Here is a 22415-nt window from a genome sequence, read left to right on the forward strand (position 1 = left end):
TGCAATAACCTTCCTTCACCGTCCACCATGCCACCAATCTTGGTGTCATCTGCAAACTTACTAACCGTGCCCCCTATATTCTCATCCAAATCATTAATATAAATGACAAATAACAGTGGGCCCAGCACCGATCCCCGAGGCACACCGCTGGTCACAGGCCTCCAGTTTGAAAAACAACTCTCTACAACCACCCTCTGGCTTCTGTCAAGAAGCCAATTTTGTATCCATTTAGATACCTCACCCTGGATCCCGTGAGATTTAACTTTGTGCAACAACCTACCATGCGGTACCTTGTCAAAGGCCTTGCTAAAGTCCATGTAGACAGCATCAACTGCACTGCCCTCATCTACCTTCTTGGTTACGTCTTCAAAAAAACTCAATTAAATTTGTGAGACATGATTTTAATCCCATAATCCAATATGTATCTTAAACAAATTACTGGTCACCATCACACTGCTGGTTGGAGGAGTTTGCCACAATACTTACATTACAACATAAACTACACTTCAAAAGTACTTCATTGGCTGTAAAGTACTCTGGGTGTCCTGACTATGCGAAAGGCGCCATTTAGATACTATATAGTTTTTTGAACTGATCAAGGAGTCAAAACAAAACATGATGCTGGTTATTCCTTTTTCATCAAGTCCAACTTATAATTTACCATGCTGTGTTTGTTAGCTAAAACGTAAAAGGAAATCAGCTTTTGCCATTGCTACGCATTTTAAAATGAGCCAATCCAGATTTGAGTAAGCCTTCAAAAGAACTGTTCGAGCTTATTTCTCAAACATAATGATAGAGAGGCTTCCTATTTAATTATACTTTCAAGAATCATTTCTATAGCTGTAACTTCAGAAACGTGCTCTGAAGAGCACTAATCAAAAGCTTAATACGCTGTGCTGGTCTGCTTGTTGCATTTAACACTCAGCATGAAGAACAGATTTCTTACAGTCATGGTTTCTTTTCATTTACAGAATGTTCTGAATGCAACAGATGAGTACAACAGTGATCACGTTTTCGTAGGTACTTCTACATGCCTCACATGATCTTCTCCTGTGCGTGCACAGTAATAAAATTTAAAATAGCTCTCATCGTTAGAAGAATTTAAAGGCTGCAGATTTTCTGCCCTCGGGCAAATATATTTTTTAAAAACATCATTATAATTAAATTGTATGATGGAGATTGCCATACAAAACATATCGTCCACATCTGCAATTGTGACATGGTCCTCTCCTGCTCACTGTGCCGATAATTTTTACAGCATCATGTACCATCCCAACTGGAATACTCTACTGTCTGGATACCCACGGAAAAATTTTCAGAAAGAGGAAAAAGTGCCCATCAGTCAGAATTGGTTGACCATTGAGAAGCTGACTCCACTGACCATGTACATCTTGTGCATCACCTGCCAGCCAGTCAACCCTACCAATGAGCAATGTACAGTCTTTAGCACGTCACCCCCAAATACTGCCGCGGTTACCAGCAGGAAGAAAGACCTGGCTTTGGGAATATGGTTGACAAGCAGCATACTTCTCCTCATCATTGCTGGTGTACTATTATATGGCTGCCTCCACATTTGGTGTTGCAAGAGACGAGAACACCCTGAAGGCTTCGGCATGAGCTCTGATCAGGCAAGAATGGAAGCTTGGAAGAAGAATGTGATGGAAACCGCTCTTGAAGATCGCTTAGATATGCCCTGCAATGCTGCTCTCAATACAGAAAGTGGAGCCAGAGAAGATTCCCAGGTGAACACCATAACGGAAAATCCTTTCACTTCAAAAGATGCTGCACCATCCAGCACAGATGTTGAGAAATTATCTACGAGCTTCAGTAATAAGAATAATGGATGACAGTCAAAAGTGTAGTAATTAAACAGTGACCTTTCATGTGATCAGTTAAGATATTAGAATATTTGGATAGCTGTACTTACTTACTTTAGTTGATTTTAGATTTAATTGCTTTTTCCTGTCTATGGTCATTTTGTGTTGGTATTAGTGTTCAAGCCAGAATGCTCTGCATTTGGACATTGTCATTTAATTGTAATTCTATCAAATGTTATTGTGCTACTACAAAAGAGAAATAGACATGGAATGTTCCTCTATTAATTCTGCTGTGGTTAAGTTGGTTTAATTTGTATGCAGCAATTTCATTCCATTATATTATTTCCTGGAGGCTAAATGCCAGTATGTTAAACTGTGAACACCAATAATAAGAAGAAATAAAATAACGAAAACTATGACTGGTGGTCTGTTTTACATGTTATCCAGGTTTAAAATTGAAAAAGTGTGACATTTTTCTCAGTTTAAAGTCTTGCAGCAAATCTATAGAAAGGAAAATCAAAATGTTAAAGGAACATTATCTTCAATCTAAAATAAACGAGAAATGAGACCATATATTCTTTGCAGAGAAGAGGCAAGAGAACTATCAGCAACACCATTATGCAAATTAAAATCAACCAGTTATATTTGAAACTGAGGAAGTGAACTTGGTGTCGGGCCGTAATATGAAAAGGGCACTAACAACTCAACCATTCTACTCCCAGTCCTGCTGATTCTCTGTCAAGCAAGGCCAATTTCATCCCTAAAAGCCAGTCTTTAATTAAAACAATTTTTTTTTTAAAAAAGGCAGAAAGGTATAAAATTGTGTTGCGTGTGGATTGGGGTTTGAACAAATTATTTCTGGTATAGAACATAGAAAAAATACAGCACAAACAGGCCCTTCAGCCCACAAGTTGCGCCGGTCATGTCCCTACCTACCTACAACCCTCAATCCTATTAAGTCCCATGTACTCATCCAGAAGTCTCTTAAAAGACCCGATCGAGTTTGCCTCCACCACCACTGACGGCAGCCGATTTCACTCACCCACCAGCCTCCGAGTGAAAAACTTACCCCCGACATCTCCTCTGTACCTACTCCCCAGCACCTTAAACCTGTGTCCTCTCGTAGCAGCCATTTCAGCCCTGGGAAAAAGCCTCCGAAAATCCACCCGATCTATACCTCTCAACATCTTGTACACCTCTATCAGGTCACCTCTCATCCTTCGTCTCTCCAAGGAGAAAAGACCGAGCTCCCTCAGCCTATCCTCATAAGGCATGCCAACCAATCCAGGCAACATCCTTGTAAATCTACTCTGCACCCTTTCAATCATTTCCACATCCTTCCTGGAATGAGGCGACCAGAACTGAGCAGAGTACTCCAAGTGGGGTCTGACGAGGGTCTTATAAAGCTGCATCATTATCTCCCGACTCCTAAACTCAATCCCTCGATTGATGAAGGCCAGCACACCATACGCCTTCTTAACCACCTCCTATGGACCCGGACCCCAAGGTCCTTCTGATCCTCTACACTGCTAAGAGTCTTACCCTTGATATTATACTTCTTCATCCCATTTGACCTGCCAAAATGGACCACTACACATTTATCCGGGTTGAAGTCCATCGTCCACTTCTCCGCCCAGTCTTGCATCCTATCTATGTCACGCTGCAGCTTCTGACATCCCTCCAACCTATCCAGAAGACCACCAACCTTCGTGTCGTTGGCAAACTTACCAACCCATCCCTCCACTTCCTCATCCAGGTCATTTATGAAAATGACAAACAGCAAGGGTCCCAGAACAGATCCCTGGGGCACTCCACTGGTGACTGACCTCCATTCAGAAAAAGACCCATCTACAACCACTCTCTGCCTTCTGCAGGCAAGATGTGGAGATGCCGGCGTTGGACTGGGGTAAACACAGTAAGAGTTTTAACACCACCAGGTTAAAGTGCAACCGGTTTATTTGGTAGCAAATGCCATGAGCTAATGACATTTGCTACCAAATAAACATAGAACATAGAACAGTACAGCACAGAACAGGCCCTTCAGCCCACGATGTTGTGCCGAGCTTTATCTGAAACCAAGATCAAGCTATCCCACTCCCTATCATCCTGGTGTGCTCCATGTGCCTATCCAATAACCGCTTAAATGTTCCTAAAGTGTCTGACTCCACTATCACTGCAGGCAGTCCATTCCACACCCCAACCACTCTCTGCGTAAAGAACCTAAACCTGTTGGACTTTAACCTGGTGTTAGAACTCTTATTCTGCAGGCACGATTTGCGTTTGACAAAGCTATGCTGACTACTTTTGAGCATGCTAAACTTCTCTAAATGTTCATAAATCCTTTCCCTCAGGATCTTCTCCATCAACTTACCAACTACTGAGGTTAGACTCACCAGTCGGTAATTTCCTGGGCTAGCCCTATTCCCTTTCTTGAATATAGGAACCACATCCGCAATCCTCCGGAACCTCTCCCGTCTCCATCGACGACGCAAAGATCATCACCAGAGGCTCTGCAATCTCTTCCCTCGCCTCCCACAGTAACCTGGGGTACATCCCATCCGGTCCCGGCGACTTATCTATCTTGATGCTATTCAAAATTTCCAACACATCCTCTTTCCTGGATCAAATTCACTTCAGACTATTGGGATGAAAGTCTCGGTTGCTGGTCCATTTAGGATCCTACATGAAATGATTTTGGGAGGTTTCAACCCAGTTCTAAGTGCATATGTTTTCAGAGAACAAAACTGTACCAAATTAGGCAATGCCTCTTAACATTAATCAGAAGGACTTGAGTATACCCAGGAACGTCGCATTCATGGAATAGAGCAATTGAGGCAAAGGCAACAACACAAAGTACTAATCATGGTATATATCTATACATACAAGCTGAGAGTGCTCAGAATTTTATGCAGTGCTACTTTGAATGGCATAAAAAAATTCAACCAAAATTAATCAAATAAAATCGCTGTGAACAGACCAGCTGCTGCAGCACAGAATGTTCCAGATATTAAACTGATCGATTCAAATGCTTCCCCTTTTCAACTCTTAGAAGAATGTCAGTCCTCAGCTACAAACTATTTAAGTAGAAATTTCTTTACTGAGGAGTTGCTCAATTTCATCGCAGACTAAAAGCTTCATGATTTCAAATTACTTCCAACAAAACTGCATTTCCCCACAGCTGATGGCCTTCAGAAGAATTTATGTGCCAGACACAATTTTATTAACAAAAGCCAAAATGAATCAGAAAGCCCAAAGAATTGAAACTCAATGGAAAACTCTGGTAAGCAATGCAAAAAGAAAACTGCACGATCAGTTGTTAATTTAAATCCAATTACAAACTATTTCATTACTAGACCATCCAAACTTTGTGGCTAAACCTAAAGTAGATGCAGTGCAACTAATAGTGTGATTAGTATGTGGGTTGGGACATTTTTATTATTTGTGAATGTGTTATTTGCCATTAGAGGATCTTAGCATCAGCACCAAGTCACAGTGAGACTAATGCCCTCTCTAAACTGCACGACCACCGAGCAACCCAAACTTCCCAGTGCAGACTGCATACAAGTTGGCCCCCTTAAGTAACTGCACATGCTGGGCTGTGCAAGAAATTTTAAAGGGTTCACGGATTTAATTTAATGGGCTGCTCACTACAAAAAAAAAGTACGTTGCTCAGTTTTATTTGGGTAAATGGACTTTAATTATTTAATTTTGCCCATTCTAGACAGAATAGTCAAATAAATGCAAAGATTAATTTTGCATGTGTCTCTGTAAGGTTCTAATTTCTTCACAGTAAAGTTAAAGTTTATTTGTTAGTCACAAGTAAGGCTTACATTAACACTGCAATGAAGTTACTGTGAAATTCCCCTAGTCGCCGCACTCCGGCACCTGTTCGGGTCAACGCACCTAACCAGCACGTCTTTCAGAATATGGGAGGAAACCCACACAGACCCATGTCTGAAGAACATGCAAACTCCACACAGACAGTGACGCAAGCCGGGAATCGAACCCGGGTCCCTGGCGCTGTGAAACAGCAGTGCTAACCACTGTGCTACCATGCCGCCCAGTCAAGGTTTGGATGAAGAAGAAAGCACTTTACCAATTGACACAATGATCAAATATTTCCTCTTCCCCTCCTCTCTCCCCGTTCATGCCTTTCCAACATGACCACCATCCCAATAACCCCCACCCCCGGGGGCACCCCAACCTCCTGTCTGCTTTTTGTTCAAAAATCATGCTTCACAAATAATCAGTAATGTACCACAAAATTGTGCGCCTGTTGGACCAAATCGGTGGATGATGCCTGTGCATTTGGGCCACCATGGAAAGCAGTTTCTCACAGAACGAGGTTTAATTAAACTGGGTTGAAAAATTTAGAAGTGTAACTGACCAGCTAAGACAGCTCATTGTAAATATCAGGCCATACTATTAGCTGTACAACATCCATTTTAAGGTTTAGACTCAGCTTGTATGACATGGTAATTAACTAAATGCAGAATTAAATTTAAATTAATAGCTGATCAAAGCTGAAGGTTGGCTTTTACAAAAACTAGATCCTAAGATAATAAGCAAAACCATAACATTTAACCTTTCAAATTTGCCCAATTTGTCAGCCAAATGGCCAATTATCTTCACTTTAAAATACCACGAACTGTATTTATATAGCCCTTTTAATGTGTTGGGATGACATATGGTGCGGCATGGGAGCATTATCAGACAAAGTTTGACAATGAACTACATAAGGACGCATTAGGAAAGATTGGTCAAAAAGGCCAGTTTTAATGAGCATCTTAGAAGAGGAACAAGACAGGCTAAGGGAGAGAATTCCAGAGCTTAGGGGCTTGGCAGTTGAAGGCATGGTTGCAAATAGTGAACCATGTAAATCTGGAACGATCAAAAGGCAAGAAGTGTTTGTCTCAGAGGGTTGGAGAAAATTACATAGCTAGGGAGGGACTTGACAATAAGGACGAGAATTTTAAAATCTGAAATCGAGATCGAGTTGGTTGGTAGTACAGAACTTGAGTATTGCTGAAAACTAACATTTTGCCAAAGCTTTTCATCTTGCACTCATCAGGACAATCACAAGAATACTAATGTCAAGGAAAACAACAACCTTACGTTTTATGTGAAGAGAGTACTGACTGGTTGGCAAGTGTATTCTGATGGGTAGAAGCATGCCATGGAGAAGTCACTGGTTAATGGTCACTGACAGATAACTGCCAAGCATGGCTTGAAAATTTGAACTGGGCAGCTGGACTCTGGTCACAGCATTGCCCTCGGGAATGAACCAGTGAATGGCTATCCTTCACTCAGGGCAATGCCTTGACCAGTTAATTCCCCATAACATTGGTATTCTTGTGATTGTCCCGATAAGTGCAAGACCAAAAGCTTTGACAAAACATATTTTTTCAGCAACACCTTTTGAGATTTCTTAGCCTTACTTCACAGCATAATGATCCAAAACCTGGGATCAATACTTTTGGCCTCATCTTCAGTACTGTTACCATGGGGAATCAAAAGAAACTGAAAGGCAAAAACAGTTCTGAGGAAAGGTCAGAGATCTGAAATGTTAACTTGGCTTCTCTCACAACAGATACTGGCCGGCCTGGTGAATCTTTCAAGCTTTTCTGTTTTTCAGTGGGTGCTTGTTAAGAACAGTTAGACAGCAAATACATGTATACATGTCATTATTATTTGGACTCTTTTACATTTTAATTTCCGTGATGCCAAGTTGGGTTCAAAAGCTCAATGCATGTTGGCCAATCTCAAGTTCATGGTAGTAACTGAACCCCAGAAGACAGCAATCGAAAATACAGAGAGTCACATAGGCACAGTGTCTCAAAATCAGCAATCTCGGGACTGAGTCTATGCTGGATTTCGGAACAAAAAATGAAACCCCCTTAATTCAGTGAAAAGGGGACACATGAAAATCAAATTAAACAATTGTAAAGTACTGTGGGGACAAAGATTGATCTGATCATTCGGAGTGCAGGAAACAACAGGTGCACAACGCCACATGGATACAATTGCCTGAAGTTTTCAGAGCTGGGTTGGGTAGGTTCAGGGATCGCTACGTCACTCAAAACACCAGGCATATGAAGCGAACAACTACTCGGCACATCACTGCACCGATGCAGAAACTCCCTGAGCAAGCCAGTGAGGTTTATCACTCATTTAAAGTTCTTGCATGGCCTGCTTAAAAAAAAAAATCTGGTTTCTGACACATCCAGCTTTCGGATAGCTGGACTTGAGGTGGCAGATGAAACAATGGCAGATGAAATTTAATATGAATAATTGTAGAATGTGGGGACAATGGGCAAACAAGTAGTCCACAAATAGCCAAGGATAAAGTTGTAAGAAATGTGTCCAACCATTGCGAAGCAATAATCAATGAGGCAAACAAACAGAATCGACAAACACTGTCGTCCCTGCAGCATAAATCACGACAAGCAAGCTTGCAAGAGTCATCTGATCAATATTTCATCAAAGCAAGGGGAACACAGCAGGAAATCTACATGGCAAGATATTAGGTGCATATTTAGGAGACGGAAAATCAGGCAACAACTGCTTTTAATGGCCAGAGCAGCTGAGAAGCATTATTTACAAAATGGTCAAGAACAAACACAAAAGGGAGGCAATCAGTTGTGTTAATATGCAGAGCTGAGGAAACAAATTATTTTTCTGCCAAACAACAGAAAAGCGCCCTTGCCCCAAAAACAGGCCAGGTTTAATATTGTGCTCAATGTACACTCAAATAGTCAAAAAAAAACTACATCCGAATGCGCTGAGGCACTGGCCTTTCTCCAGCGTACTACGATTAAATCAAATTTAACCACATATGGTGGGAGGTGGTGGTCAAAATTAAATCAATCTTCAACTCCTGTATGAATCACATCCCTGGATATAAAATAATGAAACAGTCCAACTCTAAATGAATGTCAGAAGAATGGATGCCCATGAATCATATTAACATTAAATACAATTTAAGGTGCCCACTATTGTTTCTGAAAATACATGATAAAAATTGATTTTTCTGCCAGTGAGACAATATTTAAAGGCAGTTTAGATATGTTACCATGGTGCCTGGTTCTTCTAGGATAGTGCAATTACAAAGATTTTTGTTAAATATGCCCATTATTACTAATGGTAATATTGCATTGCAGTAAGACAGTTCTGTAGTGAAAGCAACTGAATGCAAATTTATATTTTTCAGGACTTCATACTTTAGTTTCACTTATTGATTACCTTTGTTTCACACCCAGCTCAAAAATCAGAACCTGGTTCTCCATCTCCAACCAACTGACTGTCACAGAATCATACAGCAAAAGAGCTATTCAGTTAATCCCATTTCTTTGCTCTTTTCCTATAACCTACAACAATTTTTATATTCAAGTATAAATGTAATGTTCTTTTGCAGATTACTGTTGAACCTGCATCCACTACTCTTTCGGGCAGTGCTTTCCTTAACAAAAACAGGAAGGTTCCGTAAAGCAGGTTCACCAGGACGTTGCCTGGTCTTGAGGGTGCTGACTATGAGGAGAGATTGAATAAACTAGGATCGTTTTCACTCGAAAGAGAGGCTGAGGGGAGACCTGATAGAGGTCTACAAAATTATGAGACAGATAGACAGAGTGGAAGTGTCAAATACAAGGGGGCACAGGTTCAAGGTAAGAGGAGGAATGTTTAAGGGAGATGTGTGGGGAAAGTTTTTCACGCAGAGTGGTGGGTGCCTGAAACAGGCTGCCAGAGGTGGTGGTGGAAGCGGGCACTTTAACTATATTTAAGAGGCATCTGGATGGGAACATGAATAGGAATAGAGGGATATCATCCGAGTAAGGGACAAAGGTTTTGCTTTTAGATTGGTTAAGGCATCATGGTCGATATGGGCTGGGAGGGCCGAAGAGCCTGTTTCTATGCTGTACTTTTCTTTGTTCTTAAAAATGCTGGAAAAACTCAGGTCTGCCAGCATTTGTGGATAAAATTCTAAAAAACTCAGCAAGTCTGGCAGCATCTGTGCAGAATGGAAACAGAGTTAACATCGAGTCTGCATTACCTCGTCAGAGCTAACTGGTCCACAGATGCTGCCAGACTTGCTGAATTTTTTCAGCATTTCCTGTTTTTGTTTTCCATTTCCAGCATCCGCAGTATTTTGCTTTAATTTTAATGCATTCCTTAATACTTGTGCAAGATTCATATTAGTAAAATCATCCAGTAATAAATTCATAGAATCATCTTAAATCAGTCTCCCCTGGTATTCAATGCCTCCATCAGAGCGAACAGTTTTTCCCTCTATTTAGTCTGTCTTGATCCCTCATGATTTTTAGCTGCTCTGTCAAATATCTCAACTTTCTCTTCAGGGAAGAAAAACAACCTCAGCTTCTCCATAACCCAAGTCTCTCATTCATCAAACCATTCTAGTAAATCTCTTCTGGACCCTTTCTAAAGTCTTCACATTCTTCTTCAAGTGCAGTGCTCAGAATTGTACACAATATGCAAGACGAGGTTGAACCAAAGTTTATAAAGGTCAATTGTAACTTCCGCTCCCATTGTATTCAGTGTCTCTCAATTCATGATCCTGTATGCTTTTTTAACCACTTTCGCAAGTATACTGCCACCTTCAAAATGATTTGTGCGCACAGACCCTCAAGTGTCCCTGTTCCTGCATTCCCTTCAGATTTGTATCCTTGAGCTTGCATGACCTCTTCTTGTTCTTCTTATCAAAATGTATCACTTCACAATTCTCTGCATTAAATTTGATCCAGCACATGTCTGCCCATTCTACCAGCCTGTCCTATGCCCTTAGAAGTCCGTTCCTATCCTCCTCTCAGTTCATGGTACTTCAAGTTTTGTGTCATCTGTAAATCTTGGAATTGTGTCCTGTGCACCCAAATGTAATAACCAGCACAAACACGACAAAAAATGACAATATTTCTTGAATTTTAAGCATTGCGACGTTCAAATCACAAACATTTTAGAATTTCTAGAGTACATTCAGCTAAACCGGACCACATTTCACCAAATACCGATGTTTAGGAGTGATAGTTTTGACCTCCGCTGTACAGGTTTCACATCAGAGAATGCAATCCGCAAATGATAACATGTATCCAGGATTTGAACCAAGAACCTCTCCCATCAGTGGAAATCCCAAAGCGAGAATCATACCTCTAAAGCAAAGAGCCAGCTTCCAGATGCAGATTGGGCTGAGCAATCACCCACGTGCCCACTGGAACACCAGCAATCACCCCAGCTGATCAACATGGTCATCTTATCCTCAAAGAACGAACAAGGAGACAGGTTTCACAATAAGCAATCTGAATAAACTGTTCCACTAAAGCACAGGGTCACCACCATAGCAACACATCCCTAAAGGAGCCAATTATCAACCCGACTAGAGAAAATTGAAAATTCTTCGCTTGAATATCAAATATAAAAGGCAACTTTTTTAAAAAAATTACAAAAATCTTTCCTCTACCCAGTAGAGCCATAAATTCATTGCGTTAAAAAAAAATCTCATCTTTTGTCTAGCTAGTTTATTATCTTAAATCGGTCTCCTCTGATAACCAACCCAAACACTTCTCATTTACTGTCATCACCTACCTTCACTGTTCTTTTACAACTACTTGTAAGGTGTCCATGGAAAAAGCTATGCCCTCTACTACTCCGAATATCAAAATTCAAACCCAGTGGCAAAAATAAAAGTGAGGAAACAGCATGCACATACAACTGTACATGATCTGTTGCACATTGGAATGTTATATAACATTTGCATCTTTGGTTTTAGAGAATTGGATTAAGTAACTGCCATGTATATTTTGGCAACAATCAAGCAGAATTAGCTCCCAAATGTACTCCAAAGCCATGTCATTTCACTATTTTCTCCAGATGTCTGTCTTGAATTCAATTTTTTTCACTTGTTCATCAAGATGTAAGCTGCTGTCTTCAGCCCTTATCACAATCTCTATACTTGTGGCACAACATCCATCCCTCTCTTGGCCATGCGTTGAGTTGAACAAGCTTTTCAAAATCATGGCATCCTACAAAGAATGCTCATTTCCATTTCACTAAATTGTGCATGTCTCTGCTGAAACCCTCAGTCATGACCCTATCACCTGCAGACTCAGCTGTTCCAAAGGACATATTCCCATTCTCTCAACCCTACGTAAGCATTGGCTCATCTAAATGTGATTGCTCATAATCTATTTGCAGCAAACCTCGCTCACCTCACAATTCTTATATGTATGCCAATATTGGCTCCAATGCCTCAAATCTAAGTTCTCAGCCTTATGCTTCAATTATAATACCATCATTGTATCTTGCCCTCCACCCCCCATTCCCCTCCTTATGAATACAAGTGATATGGGCTTCATTGGCAAGGTCAGTATTTAGAATCCCTACTATGCAGAAGGCAGCCATTCGGCCCATCAAGCCTGCACCAACAACAATCCCGATCCCCGTAACGCCACGTATTTATTTCGCTAGTCCCTTAACACTAAGGGACAATTTAGCATGGCCAATCAACCTAGCCCGCATATCTTTGGATTGTGGGAGGAAACCAGAGCATCCAGAAGAAACCCACGCTGACACAGGGAGAATGTGCAAACTCCACACAGGCAGTGACCCAAGATCAGAATTGAACCAGGGTCCCTGGCGGTGCTGTGAGGCAGCAGTGTGAACTACTGCGCCACTGTGCCGCCCCTTTATTCCCCAACTGCCCTTGAGCCAACCGAGGTCAAGAGTCACATATTGACCACACTGGGTTAAGGACAGTAGATCTTGTTCCCAAAAATGCATTAATGAACCAGTTGAATTAATAGTTTCATGGTCACAATTACTAGCTTTAAAAATTCAGAATGAACTGATTTTAAATTCTCCGGATGCCACGGTAGGATTTGGATTCTTATAGCTGGATTATTTGTCCAGGCCTCTGGATTACTATGCTACAGACATAAACATTCTGCCATCGTGGGAGAAACCAAGAACTCTACATTCCTCCCAACCCTGGCTTCTGGTGCATCACCCATTGTTGACAACATTTTACCCCCATTTGGACTGTCAAATGTCTAGCATTTTCTGAAAAAAGACATCTCTGAAAACACAAAACTCCCTCAATACAGTACTAAAGTGGAAAGCGCAAAGCAAAAAGCACAATACAGCAGTTGTTGGAAATCTAAAGTGAAAAACTGGAAATGCTCAGGTCAGGCAGCAGCTGTGGAGAGAGAAAAGGAAGTGTCTCAACGGATGCTGCTTGACCTGCTGCGTATTTCCAGCACTTTTTGTTTTTAATCACTGAAGTGTCAGACTAGCTTTCTGCGCTCAAGCTCCGGAAAGTGCCTTGAAGCCTGACCTTCAGCCTCAGAACCAAGTGCAACCATAAAGCCAAAACAAATATGTCAATTTCTTAATTATCAAAGTTTTCATTTTAAAAGCAGCACATAATCCAAAATTTAATTAAAATTAACAGAATTAGATTGTGAATGAATTGACCTGTTAATTAATAACTGTTGTAAAACCAATATTCTTTGGTCACTTTGGCAAATGTGTGATTTCACACGTGCCAAATTCAGTCACGCTCAAGCCAAGGTAGAACCAAGGTGCTGGCCAATGGGAAAAAAAACTCAATGACCAGAATTTATTTTGTATACTGTAAAGGTTTTCATCCGAATTACGCACTTAAAATCAAAATACAAATGCCATCAATTGTGTTTTCTTCAAAAAATTAATTTTGGAATTTGAACGTGAAAACACCAACAAATCCTCAATTCCATTAATAGGAACAGAACTTAGTTTGTTGAGTCACTATAATTAGGTAACCCTGATAATGATAACCCCTATGCACCTGTACAACACATCTAGGAAGATTGGAATGTATTGCCCTGTCTTAATATGAACAATATCCTCTTATATGGCAAGTCATTTTAAAATGGAAGTTACGAAAAAAAAAAGATTTGAAGTTACATAGAAACATAGAAAACTACAGCACAAAACAGGCCCTTCGGCCCCACAAGTTGTGCCAAACATATCCCTACCTTTTAGGCCTACCTATAACCCTCCATCCTATTAAGTCCCATGTACTCATCCAGGAGTCTCTTAAAAGACCCTATTGAGTTTGCCTCCACCACCACTGACGGCAGCCGATTCCACTCGCCCACCACCCTCTGTGAAAAACTTCCCCCTAACATTTCCCCTGTACCTACCCCCCAGCACTTTAAACCCGTGTCCTCTCGTAGCAGCCATTTCCACCCTGGGAAAAAGCCTCTTGACAGTCCACCCGATCTATGCCTCTCAACATCTTATATACCTCTATTAGGTCTCCTCTCATCCTACGTCTCTCCAAGGAGAAAAGACCGAGCTCCCTCAGCCTATCCTCATAAGTCATGCCAACCAATCCAGGCAATATCCTTGTAAATCTCCTCTGCATCCTTTCAATCTTTTCCACATCCTTCCTGTAATGAGGCGACCAGAACTGAGCACAGTACTCCAAGTGGGGTCTGACGAGGGTCTTATATAGCTGCATCATTATCCCCAGACTCCTAAACTCAATCCCTCGATTGATAAAGGCCAGCACACCATACGCCTTCTTAACCACCTCCTCCACCTGCGGGGCCGATTTTAGAGTCCTATGGACCCGGACCCCAAGGTCCTTCTGATCCTCTACCGTACTAAGTGTCTTTCCCTTTATATTGTACTCCTTCATCCCATTTGACCTGCCAAAATGGACCACTACGCATTTATCTGGGTTGAGGTCCATCTGCCACTTCTCCACCCAGTCTTACATCCTATCCATGTCCCTCTGTAACTTCTGACATCCCTCCAGACTATCCACAACCCCACCAACCTTCGTGTCGTCGGCAAACTTACCAACCCATCCCTCCACTTCCTCATCCAGGTCATTTATGAAAATGACAAACAGCAAGGGTCCCAGAACAGATCCCTGGGGCACACCACTGGTGACCGACCTCCAATTAGAAAAAGACCCATCTATACACACTCTCTGCCTCCTTTGGGCAAGCCAGTTCTGGATCCACAGGGCAACAGCCCCTTGGATCCCATGCCCTCTCACTTTTTCAAGAAGCCTTGCATGGGGGACCTTATCGAACACCTTGCTAAAATCCATATAAACCACATTTACCGCTTTCCCTTCGTCAATGTGATGAGTCACATTTTCAAAGAACTCCACCAGGCTCGTAAGGCACGCTCTGCCTTTGACAAAGCCATGCTGAGTATTCTTGAGCATACTAAACCTCTCTAAATGCTCATAAATCTTGTCCCTCAGGATCTTCTCCATCAGCTTACCAACCACTGAGGTTAGACTCACCGGTCGGTAATTTCCTGGGCTATCCCTATTCCCCTTCTTGAAAATAGGAACCACATCCGCAATCCTCCAATCCTCCGGAACCTCTCCCGTCTCCATCGACGACGCAAAGATCATTGCCAGAGGCTCTGCAATCTCTTCCCTCGCCTCCCACAGTAACCTGGGGTACATCTCATCCGGACCCGGCGACTTATCTATCTTGATGCCATGCAAAGATTCCAGCACAACCTCTTTGTTAAAGTCCACATACTCAATCTTTTCAGTCCACCGCAAGCCCACAGTACATCCACCCATGTCCTTCTCCTCTGTGAAAACCGAGGCAAAATACTCATTGAGCACCTCTGCCATTTCTACTGGTTCCGTACTGATTTTCCCGCCTTCACCTTTTATAGGCCCTATTCCTTCACGTCTCATCCTTTTACTCTTCACATATTTATAGAACGCCTTAGGGTTTTCCTTAATTCTACCTGCCAAGGCCTTCTCGTGACCCCTTCTGGCTCTCCTAATTTCCTTCTTTAGTCCCTTCCTACAAGCCGTATACTCATCTAGATCCCTATCTTCGTTTAAGCTTCTGAATCCATATCTTTTTCCCAAAAAGTCTAGATATTAAAATACACAAAAATAAGCTAAGGATAGCAAGTCACAAAGTCAAATACTGTGGATGTTGGAAATCTGAAATAAAACAAAATATGCTGTAAATACATAACACTTTAGGCAGCATCATGTTTCAGGTGTGTGATCCGTCATCATTTCCAGCAATTTCTGCCTTTACATCACAAGATGTTTTAACAAGAAACTGAATCACTTTCTAACAAGAAGAAATAAAGCCTTTTTCCACTGGTACAGCACAACTCAATAAAGACACTAAGATACAGCCAAGCTTTTTGAATAAAAATTTATTTAATCTTCTGTCAACTGGCAGCAATGACTTTTTATTCTTGGGGATTCTGCAAATATCTTCTCAATAGGTTACAGTAATGAAACAGCTCGTTCAATGTTTGCCTTTCTTTAAATAATGCATCTGCAACTGGTGATTTCCAGCACAATAGTTGCAATTCCCAGCAGTCCAATTTGCAGCTCAATAGGTGTTTTATTAGCCATATATCATTAATTCAAGCCTGCTGACTAAATCCTGTCCAAATTCATTTCTCTCCTGTGGGAGCATCACTGAAGGACTTGCTGAATACATCAATAATCATTTTTTTAAATAAAAAAAGCGAAAACAGAAAAAAGGGTGATTTACCTTCTTTCATCAAAAAAACTGCAGAGATGGATCCAAGCACAGCAGAAAAGCAAAAAGAGTATAAACGTTTAATGAACGCAATACTTAATCACAGAATACAGTTACACAGATCACATCACCTGCACTAAACTGAAAATTTTAAAATTTGCTCCCTTGTTTTTAAATTCCTCCGTGGCTTCACTCTTCCTCATCTCTCTAACCTCCTCCAATCTATAATCCTCCCAAGATATTTGCACACCTCTAATTCTGCATCCCTTATCTTAATATGAAGGGCCATTGACCTGAAACGTGAATTCTGCTTCTTTTTCTACAGATGCTGAGTATTTTCAGCATTTTCTGTATTCATTTCAGATTTCCAACATCAGCAGTATTTTGTTTTTAATCTTGCTTTATTCGCCGCATCGTTGGCGTCCATGCTGTCTGCCACATAGGCCCGAGCTTTTGGAATTTCTGCCCAGGATCCCTCTGCCTTTAAGTCTCTCCTTAAAAACCCATCATCTTGACAAAAGCTTTTGGTCATCTTTCCTAATATCTCCTTCTCAGTCACAGTGTCATACTTTGTTCCAAACTCCTGTGAAGCATCTTGGGGTGTTTTACTACATCAATGTGCGGTTTTGTTGCTATGATCCCAAAACCAGTCACTACTCAAAAACTGGACGCTGTTTAAACTTAATGACCTGAAAGACAGGCTATCTTGGCCATGGCATCACTGGAGATATCAAAATTCATGTACCTACTGCACATCTCCAGTGCCATACTGCTTAAAGGCATTAGAAACCTGAAGGCAAAAAAATTGTAAATTGCACAAATAACCAACGAGTTAAACAAGCTGATTGGCTCAAATATCAACTAACTAGTTGGACAACAGTGTCACATGTCACAAACGGGGAGGCGATGGCCTAGCAGCATTATCACCAGACTAATCCAGAAACTCAGCTAATGTTCTGGGGACCTGGCAGATGGTAAAAGTTGAATTCAATTAAAAACAAATCTGGTATTAACAATCTACTGATGACCATGAAACCATTGTCGATTGTCGGAAAAATCCATCTGATTCACTAATGTCCTTTAGGGAAGGAAATCTGCCGTCCTTATTGGGTCTGGCCTACATGTGACACACACACACAGAGCAATGTGGTTGACTCTCAACTGCCCTCTGAAGAATCTGCAAATGGCACGGAGAAACACACAATCAACATTGAACATCCAGATTTCTAATTTTGGGGAAGGAAGGTCATTGAAACAGAAGTTTTGAAGCTGAAGTTTTTTGGGCCAAGCACAACCGGATTAACTCTTGTTGGATGCCCTGGGACTGAGATGAACTGCCTCCAATAAGAACAATAATCTTCCTTTTGTGCTAGATATGACTCCAACCAGTGGAGTTTCCCGCCCTATCTCTCATTGGCAATAATTTTGCTAGAGCTCCCTGATACCACATTCTGTCAAATGCGGCCTTGATGTCAAGGGCAGTCATTCTCATCTCACCTCTGGAGTTCAGCTCTTTTGTCCCTGTTTGAACCAAGGCTGTGATGAGGTCAGAAGTTGAGTGGCCCTGGCGGAATCCAAACTGAGCAGTGAGCAGGTTACTGCTGTGTAAGTGCCACTTATTGTACTGTCAATGATACCTTCTGTAACTTTGCTGATAATCAAGAGAACACCGATAGGGCGGTAACCAGCCTCAATGAATTTGTCCGGCTTTTTTGTGAACAGAATATACATAGACTATTTTCCACATCGTTGGGCATGTATAATAAATGCTGGGTGGTCTGCCCTTTTATAATCTTATTCAACACTTGTGTAGCTGTTCGATACAACTGAGTTGCTCACTCAGCCACTTCAACAGGCAATTAAAGTCAATCACATTGGTTAATCATGCTCTGGTCATTTCATCTCCTTAATCCCAGGAATGACTTTCCTTCATACAACCCAATAACCCTTAACCCTGAAGTTTGGGTTTTACCAGATATTCCATTTGCCTGGGCTTTCCTGTCAGGGCTCCTGAAACCTGCAGCATACTACACCCAATTGCAATCTAAGTCAATTAGTATACGCTTTTGGGACACCAAGTACTAACTAATTCGAAACTCCTTGGGACATTTTACTGTGTGAAACACAATGTTAATGTTTGGAACTGACCGTTTAGCTGGTTGAAGAAACAATGATTTTTAAAACATTTGATACAAGTGTGCTTTCAAGTTAATAGCCATGAGAAGGAAATCTCTGGGGTACACAAACACAATTTTTACTTCAATTGCAATTGTGCTGTTTTCCATGCATAGTCCCAAACCTTAGGTAAACCTAACTTCTGGTTTGATAGTGCCCCTGCCCTTGCACATTCTGGTCCCATGCAGAAATGCCTCACATCCTAAACATCATCTCTCCGAAACTACAACTGCTCACACAATTCTAATGCAAATACAGCTGTATCATAATGAGTGTGTGTAAATATTGTGGCACTCTCACCTCTTGTGCCAGTAGGTCAAAGGTTCAAACCCCACTCTAGGACTGAGAACCTAAATGTAGTTTGACACCAGTGCAGCAGTTAAGACTATGCTCTATGCCAGCTGAGCTATTTTTTGACAGATATGATATTAAGTTGACTTTGCCGGCTCAGGCACCTTTACAGAATCATAGAAACCCTACAGTACAGAAAGAGGCCATTCGGCCCATCGAGTCTGCACCGACCACAATCCCACCCAGGCCCTACCCCCATATCCATCCACTAATCCCTCTAATCTACGCATCTCAGGAAACTAAGGGCAATTTTAGCATAGCCAATCAACCTAACCCGCACATCTTTGGACTGTGGGAGGAAACCGGAGCACCCGGAGAAAACCCACGCAGACACGAGGAGACTGTGCAAACTCCACACAGATAGTGACCCGAGCCGGGAATCGAACCCAGGTCCCTGGAGCTGTGAAGCAGCAGTGCTAACCACTGTGCTACCGTGCCGCCCCAGGTTGGAAGATGGATGAATTCCCAATGATTTTCTGTGTGGTGAGGTTGCCAGAGCCAGAAGAGCAGTAGGATGCCCAAGACTTTGCATCAAGGATGCCTGCAAGTGGGGCATGAAGAGCCTAAACATCAATTTTTGCAGCTGGGAGACATTAATCGACAACACAAGGAAATGGCAACATCACCGGTGGGGCCATCATGCACCACCATGGCAATCAATGGCTTTGTAACAGGCGCCATTATTGAAAACGACATCCAACAATAATTTCATATGCAGCTGTCGAACCTGCGGCAGAACCTGCAAGTGGCCTCTTCAGCCATCAGCAAAAGTGCAGCATATGAAGTGACCCCATACTCAACTAATTTGATTTGCTGTATGTTCATCACCTTATTTAGATGAAAGGTTGCCAATGATGATATACTGAGATCCCACCTGTTATTTACCTGTCAAGTGACACCATCAAAATATATTACTGATTTTGATAGAGTTTCACTGGAGACTTCACAAATTGTCTATGGCATTTGTCTCCAAACAATACTGACTACATTTGAAAGATAAATTAGGTGCTTGAAGAACTTTGGGATGTACGTGAAAGTGGCTACGTAAATTTAAGTTTGTTTATTATTCAACACGAAACAAGCTTCAGCATAATGGTGACAAACACAGACAGCACATATATCAATTAAGACTCAGTAGTGCACTGACAGCTGCATCTCTATTGCCTATTTGGCCCAGCTTATTCCTCCCAACACGAATTCAGACTGCCAGGCTACACACACAAATGTGACAGGATAATGCATAATCATCCCGTAGAGTGAGGGACGCGATCATTTCTGCAGTGGTTTGGAAAGCAATGACTGGCAAACAGGTTTTCATAGCATATGAGGGGGTCAAGAAAAAGCATGGAACATACAGATATAAAAAGGGAGAAAAAGACACAAAGCAAAATGCAGCAAGAAAAACAAATCGGCAAAGATGACAGGTATTTACGTAAACGAAGATGTGAGAAACTCAAACAAAGCCATAGAGAATTGCAGGGGGAGATAGAAATCAAGAGAAAACATATTTAAAAAATTGCAAGACTGGCAAAAAATAACACTAAGAAAGAGGAAGGGGAAGATAAGTAGAATCAATTACATTGAGAATGTGTGTTTTGCTCATGAGCAATATAATTGAAAGATACGGCATATTTTACACTTTTTCACAGAATGCAGTTTAGACTAAAAAGCATAATACATTCTCTGGTCTATAGCACAGCCTCAGAGATCTGCCAATAGGAATTTGAAAACCGTTTAATAAATTTTATTCAACATTTTTTTTAAAAAAGAGTTTTATTAGGCTACTTTGTTGATTATGGAGAATGTCCATTCAGCCGCCTTGGGCAGGTTTGGTTTTTTTGAGATCCACCTCAAAACCAAACAAATTCTCTACTGAAAGAACAATTGAAAAAGACTGAAATCTTCAACAATTGAGCAACACTAAAATGTGGTTTTACTTCATTCCTACAACCTGAAAGCAATTGATAGTAAATCAAGACATTGTGCGGAATGTACTAACCTTGGTTCCATATAAATACTGTGGCTGGGCATTTGGTTGTTTATCTCTTTGAAACTCTTGAGAGAAGGGCAGTATAGTACGCACAAACCTGTGGGGAAAAAGAATAATGGAAAATATGACATTTTACTGAAAGCACTACATTATTTTCTTGTAGAGGTATAGTTAGTGTGACACATGGTGCAAATACGTTTATGATTTTAAAAAATCAAGCTCTTCAACAGTTAGATCATAGAAACCCTACAGTGCAGAAGGAGGCCATTCGGCCCATCGAGTCTGCACCAACCACAATCCACCCAGGCCCTACCTCCACATATTTTACCCACTAATCCCTCTAACCTATGCATCCCAGGACTCTAAGGAGCAATTTTTTTTAACCTGGCCAATTAACCTAACCCGCACATCTTTGGACTGTGGGAGGAAACCGGAGCACCCGGAGGAAACCCACGCAGACACGAGGAGAATGTGCAAACTCCACACAGACAATGACCCGAGCCGGGAATCGAACCCGGGACCCTGGAGCTGTGAGGCAGCAGTGCTAACCACTGTGCTACCGTGCCACCCTTTGACTCAACATAGTCGAAAAGACCAGGAAGATCTGAGATTTAGTCCTCAGAGTTGCCTCATCTCCACAGTGTTTACTGGGGAGAAATCAATGGTAAAAATCAGTCTCACTGTCAGCCACATTCCTATCCACTGGCTACTTGTTACAAGTGATGAAGTATTGATCACGCTGCAGCACAGATAAATAAACAATTTGCATTCATACAGGCTTTTGTTACTTCAAGTTGTCCCAAAGCACTTCGCAAGCAACAAGAGTGCTTTTGAAATGTAGTCACCCTCATAATATAGAGAAATGCAGCAATATATTTTTCCAAAACATGGTCCCATGATAGATCATTAAGTAATCTTATTTTAACGACAGTGGTTGGGGGTAAAATGTTGACCAAACATTGTGGGAATTCAATTCCTCTTGGGTTGTGCCACATAAGGCAGCATGCAGGATCCCAGTTTAATGGCTCATACAAAAGGTAGCTCTTCTGATGGTACAGAACTCCTTCAGGAATGCACTGAAGTATCGCCAAAATAGCTTCTGTGCTCAAGTTTCTAGAGCAAAGCTTGAACCCACAATCTTGACTTGAAGGAAACAGTGCTACCTGAGCCAGAGCAGATTAAATTCAGCCTCCAAGTTTTCACATACAGGATAGCCATTTAATCAGAATATGTTAAGGTAGATAGCACCCATCCACAACGACAGCTGACAGAGAACTGGCCAAAAATAGATTAAGTAGTCATGTCATCAATTTGTTATGGGTTCTTTAGTGAAGTGCTCAGAGACATCACAAGGACATGATAAAGTAGCATATAAATGCAGGTGACTGCTTACTGTGATATCAAAGTCAGAGAAGCAATTACAGTGCCAACAGGAAAGAAACCCCAAAACTTTCCAGTTTAATGCCCAACATAAAAATACCTCAAAGTCAAGCGAACTAATTTAATTATCAAAAGGCAACATTATTCAAAGAATGTTTCTCA

At 41.4% G+C, this 22415-nt stretch overlaps 1 protein-coding gene across 1 annotated transcript in view; it reads right to left on the minus strand.

Annotated features, from left to right (window-relative positions):
- The window catches only part of cyfip1 (cytoplasmic FMR1 interacting protein 1), a 188361-nt gene that overhangs the window by 52495 nt on the left and 113451 nt on the right, over nt 1-22415 (minus strand). The window contains exon 23 of the mRNA XM_078222422.1: nt 20883-20970. Within this exon, the coding sequence (XP_078078548.1) occupies nt 20883-20970 (88 nt within the window). The remainder of the gene's footprint in view (nt 1-20882; nt 20971-22415) is intronic.

Source organism: Mustelus asterias, chromosome 10 (assembly GCF_964213995.1).
Source record: "Mustelus asterias chromosome 10, sMusAst1.hap1.1, whole genome shotgun sequence".
Classification (NCBI taxonomy): Eukaryota; Metazoa; Chordata; class Chondrichthyes; order Carcharhiniformes; family Triakidae; genus Mustelus; species Mustelus asterias.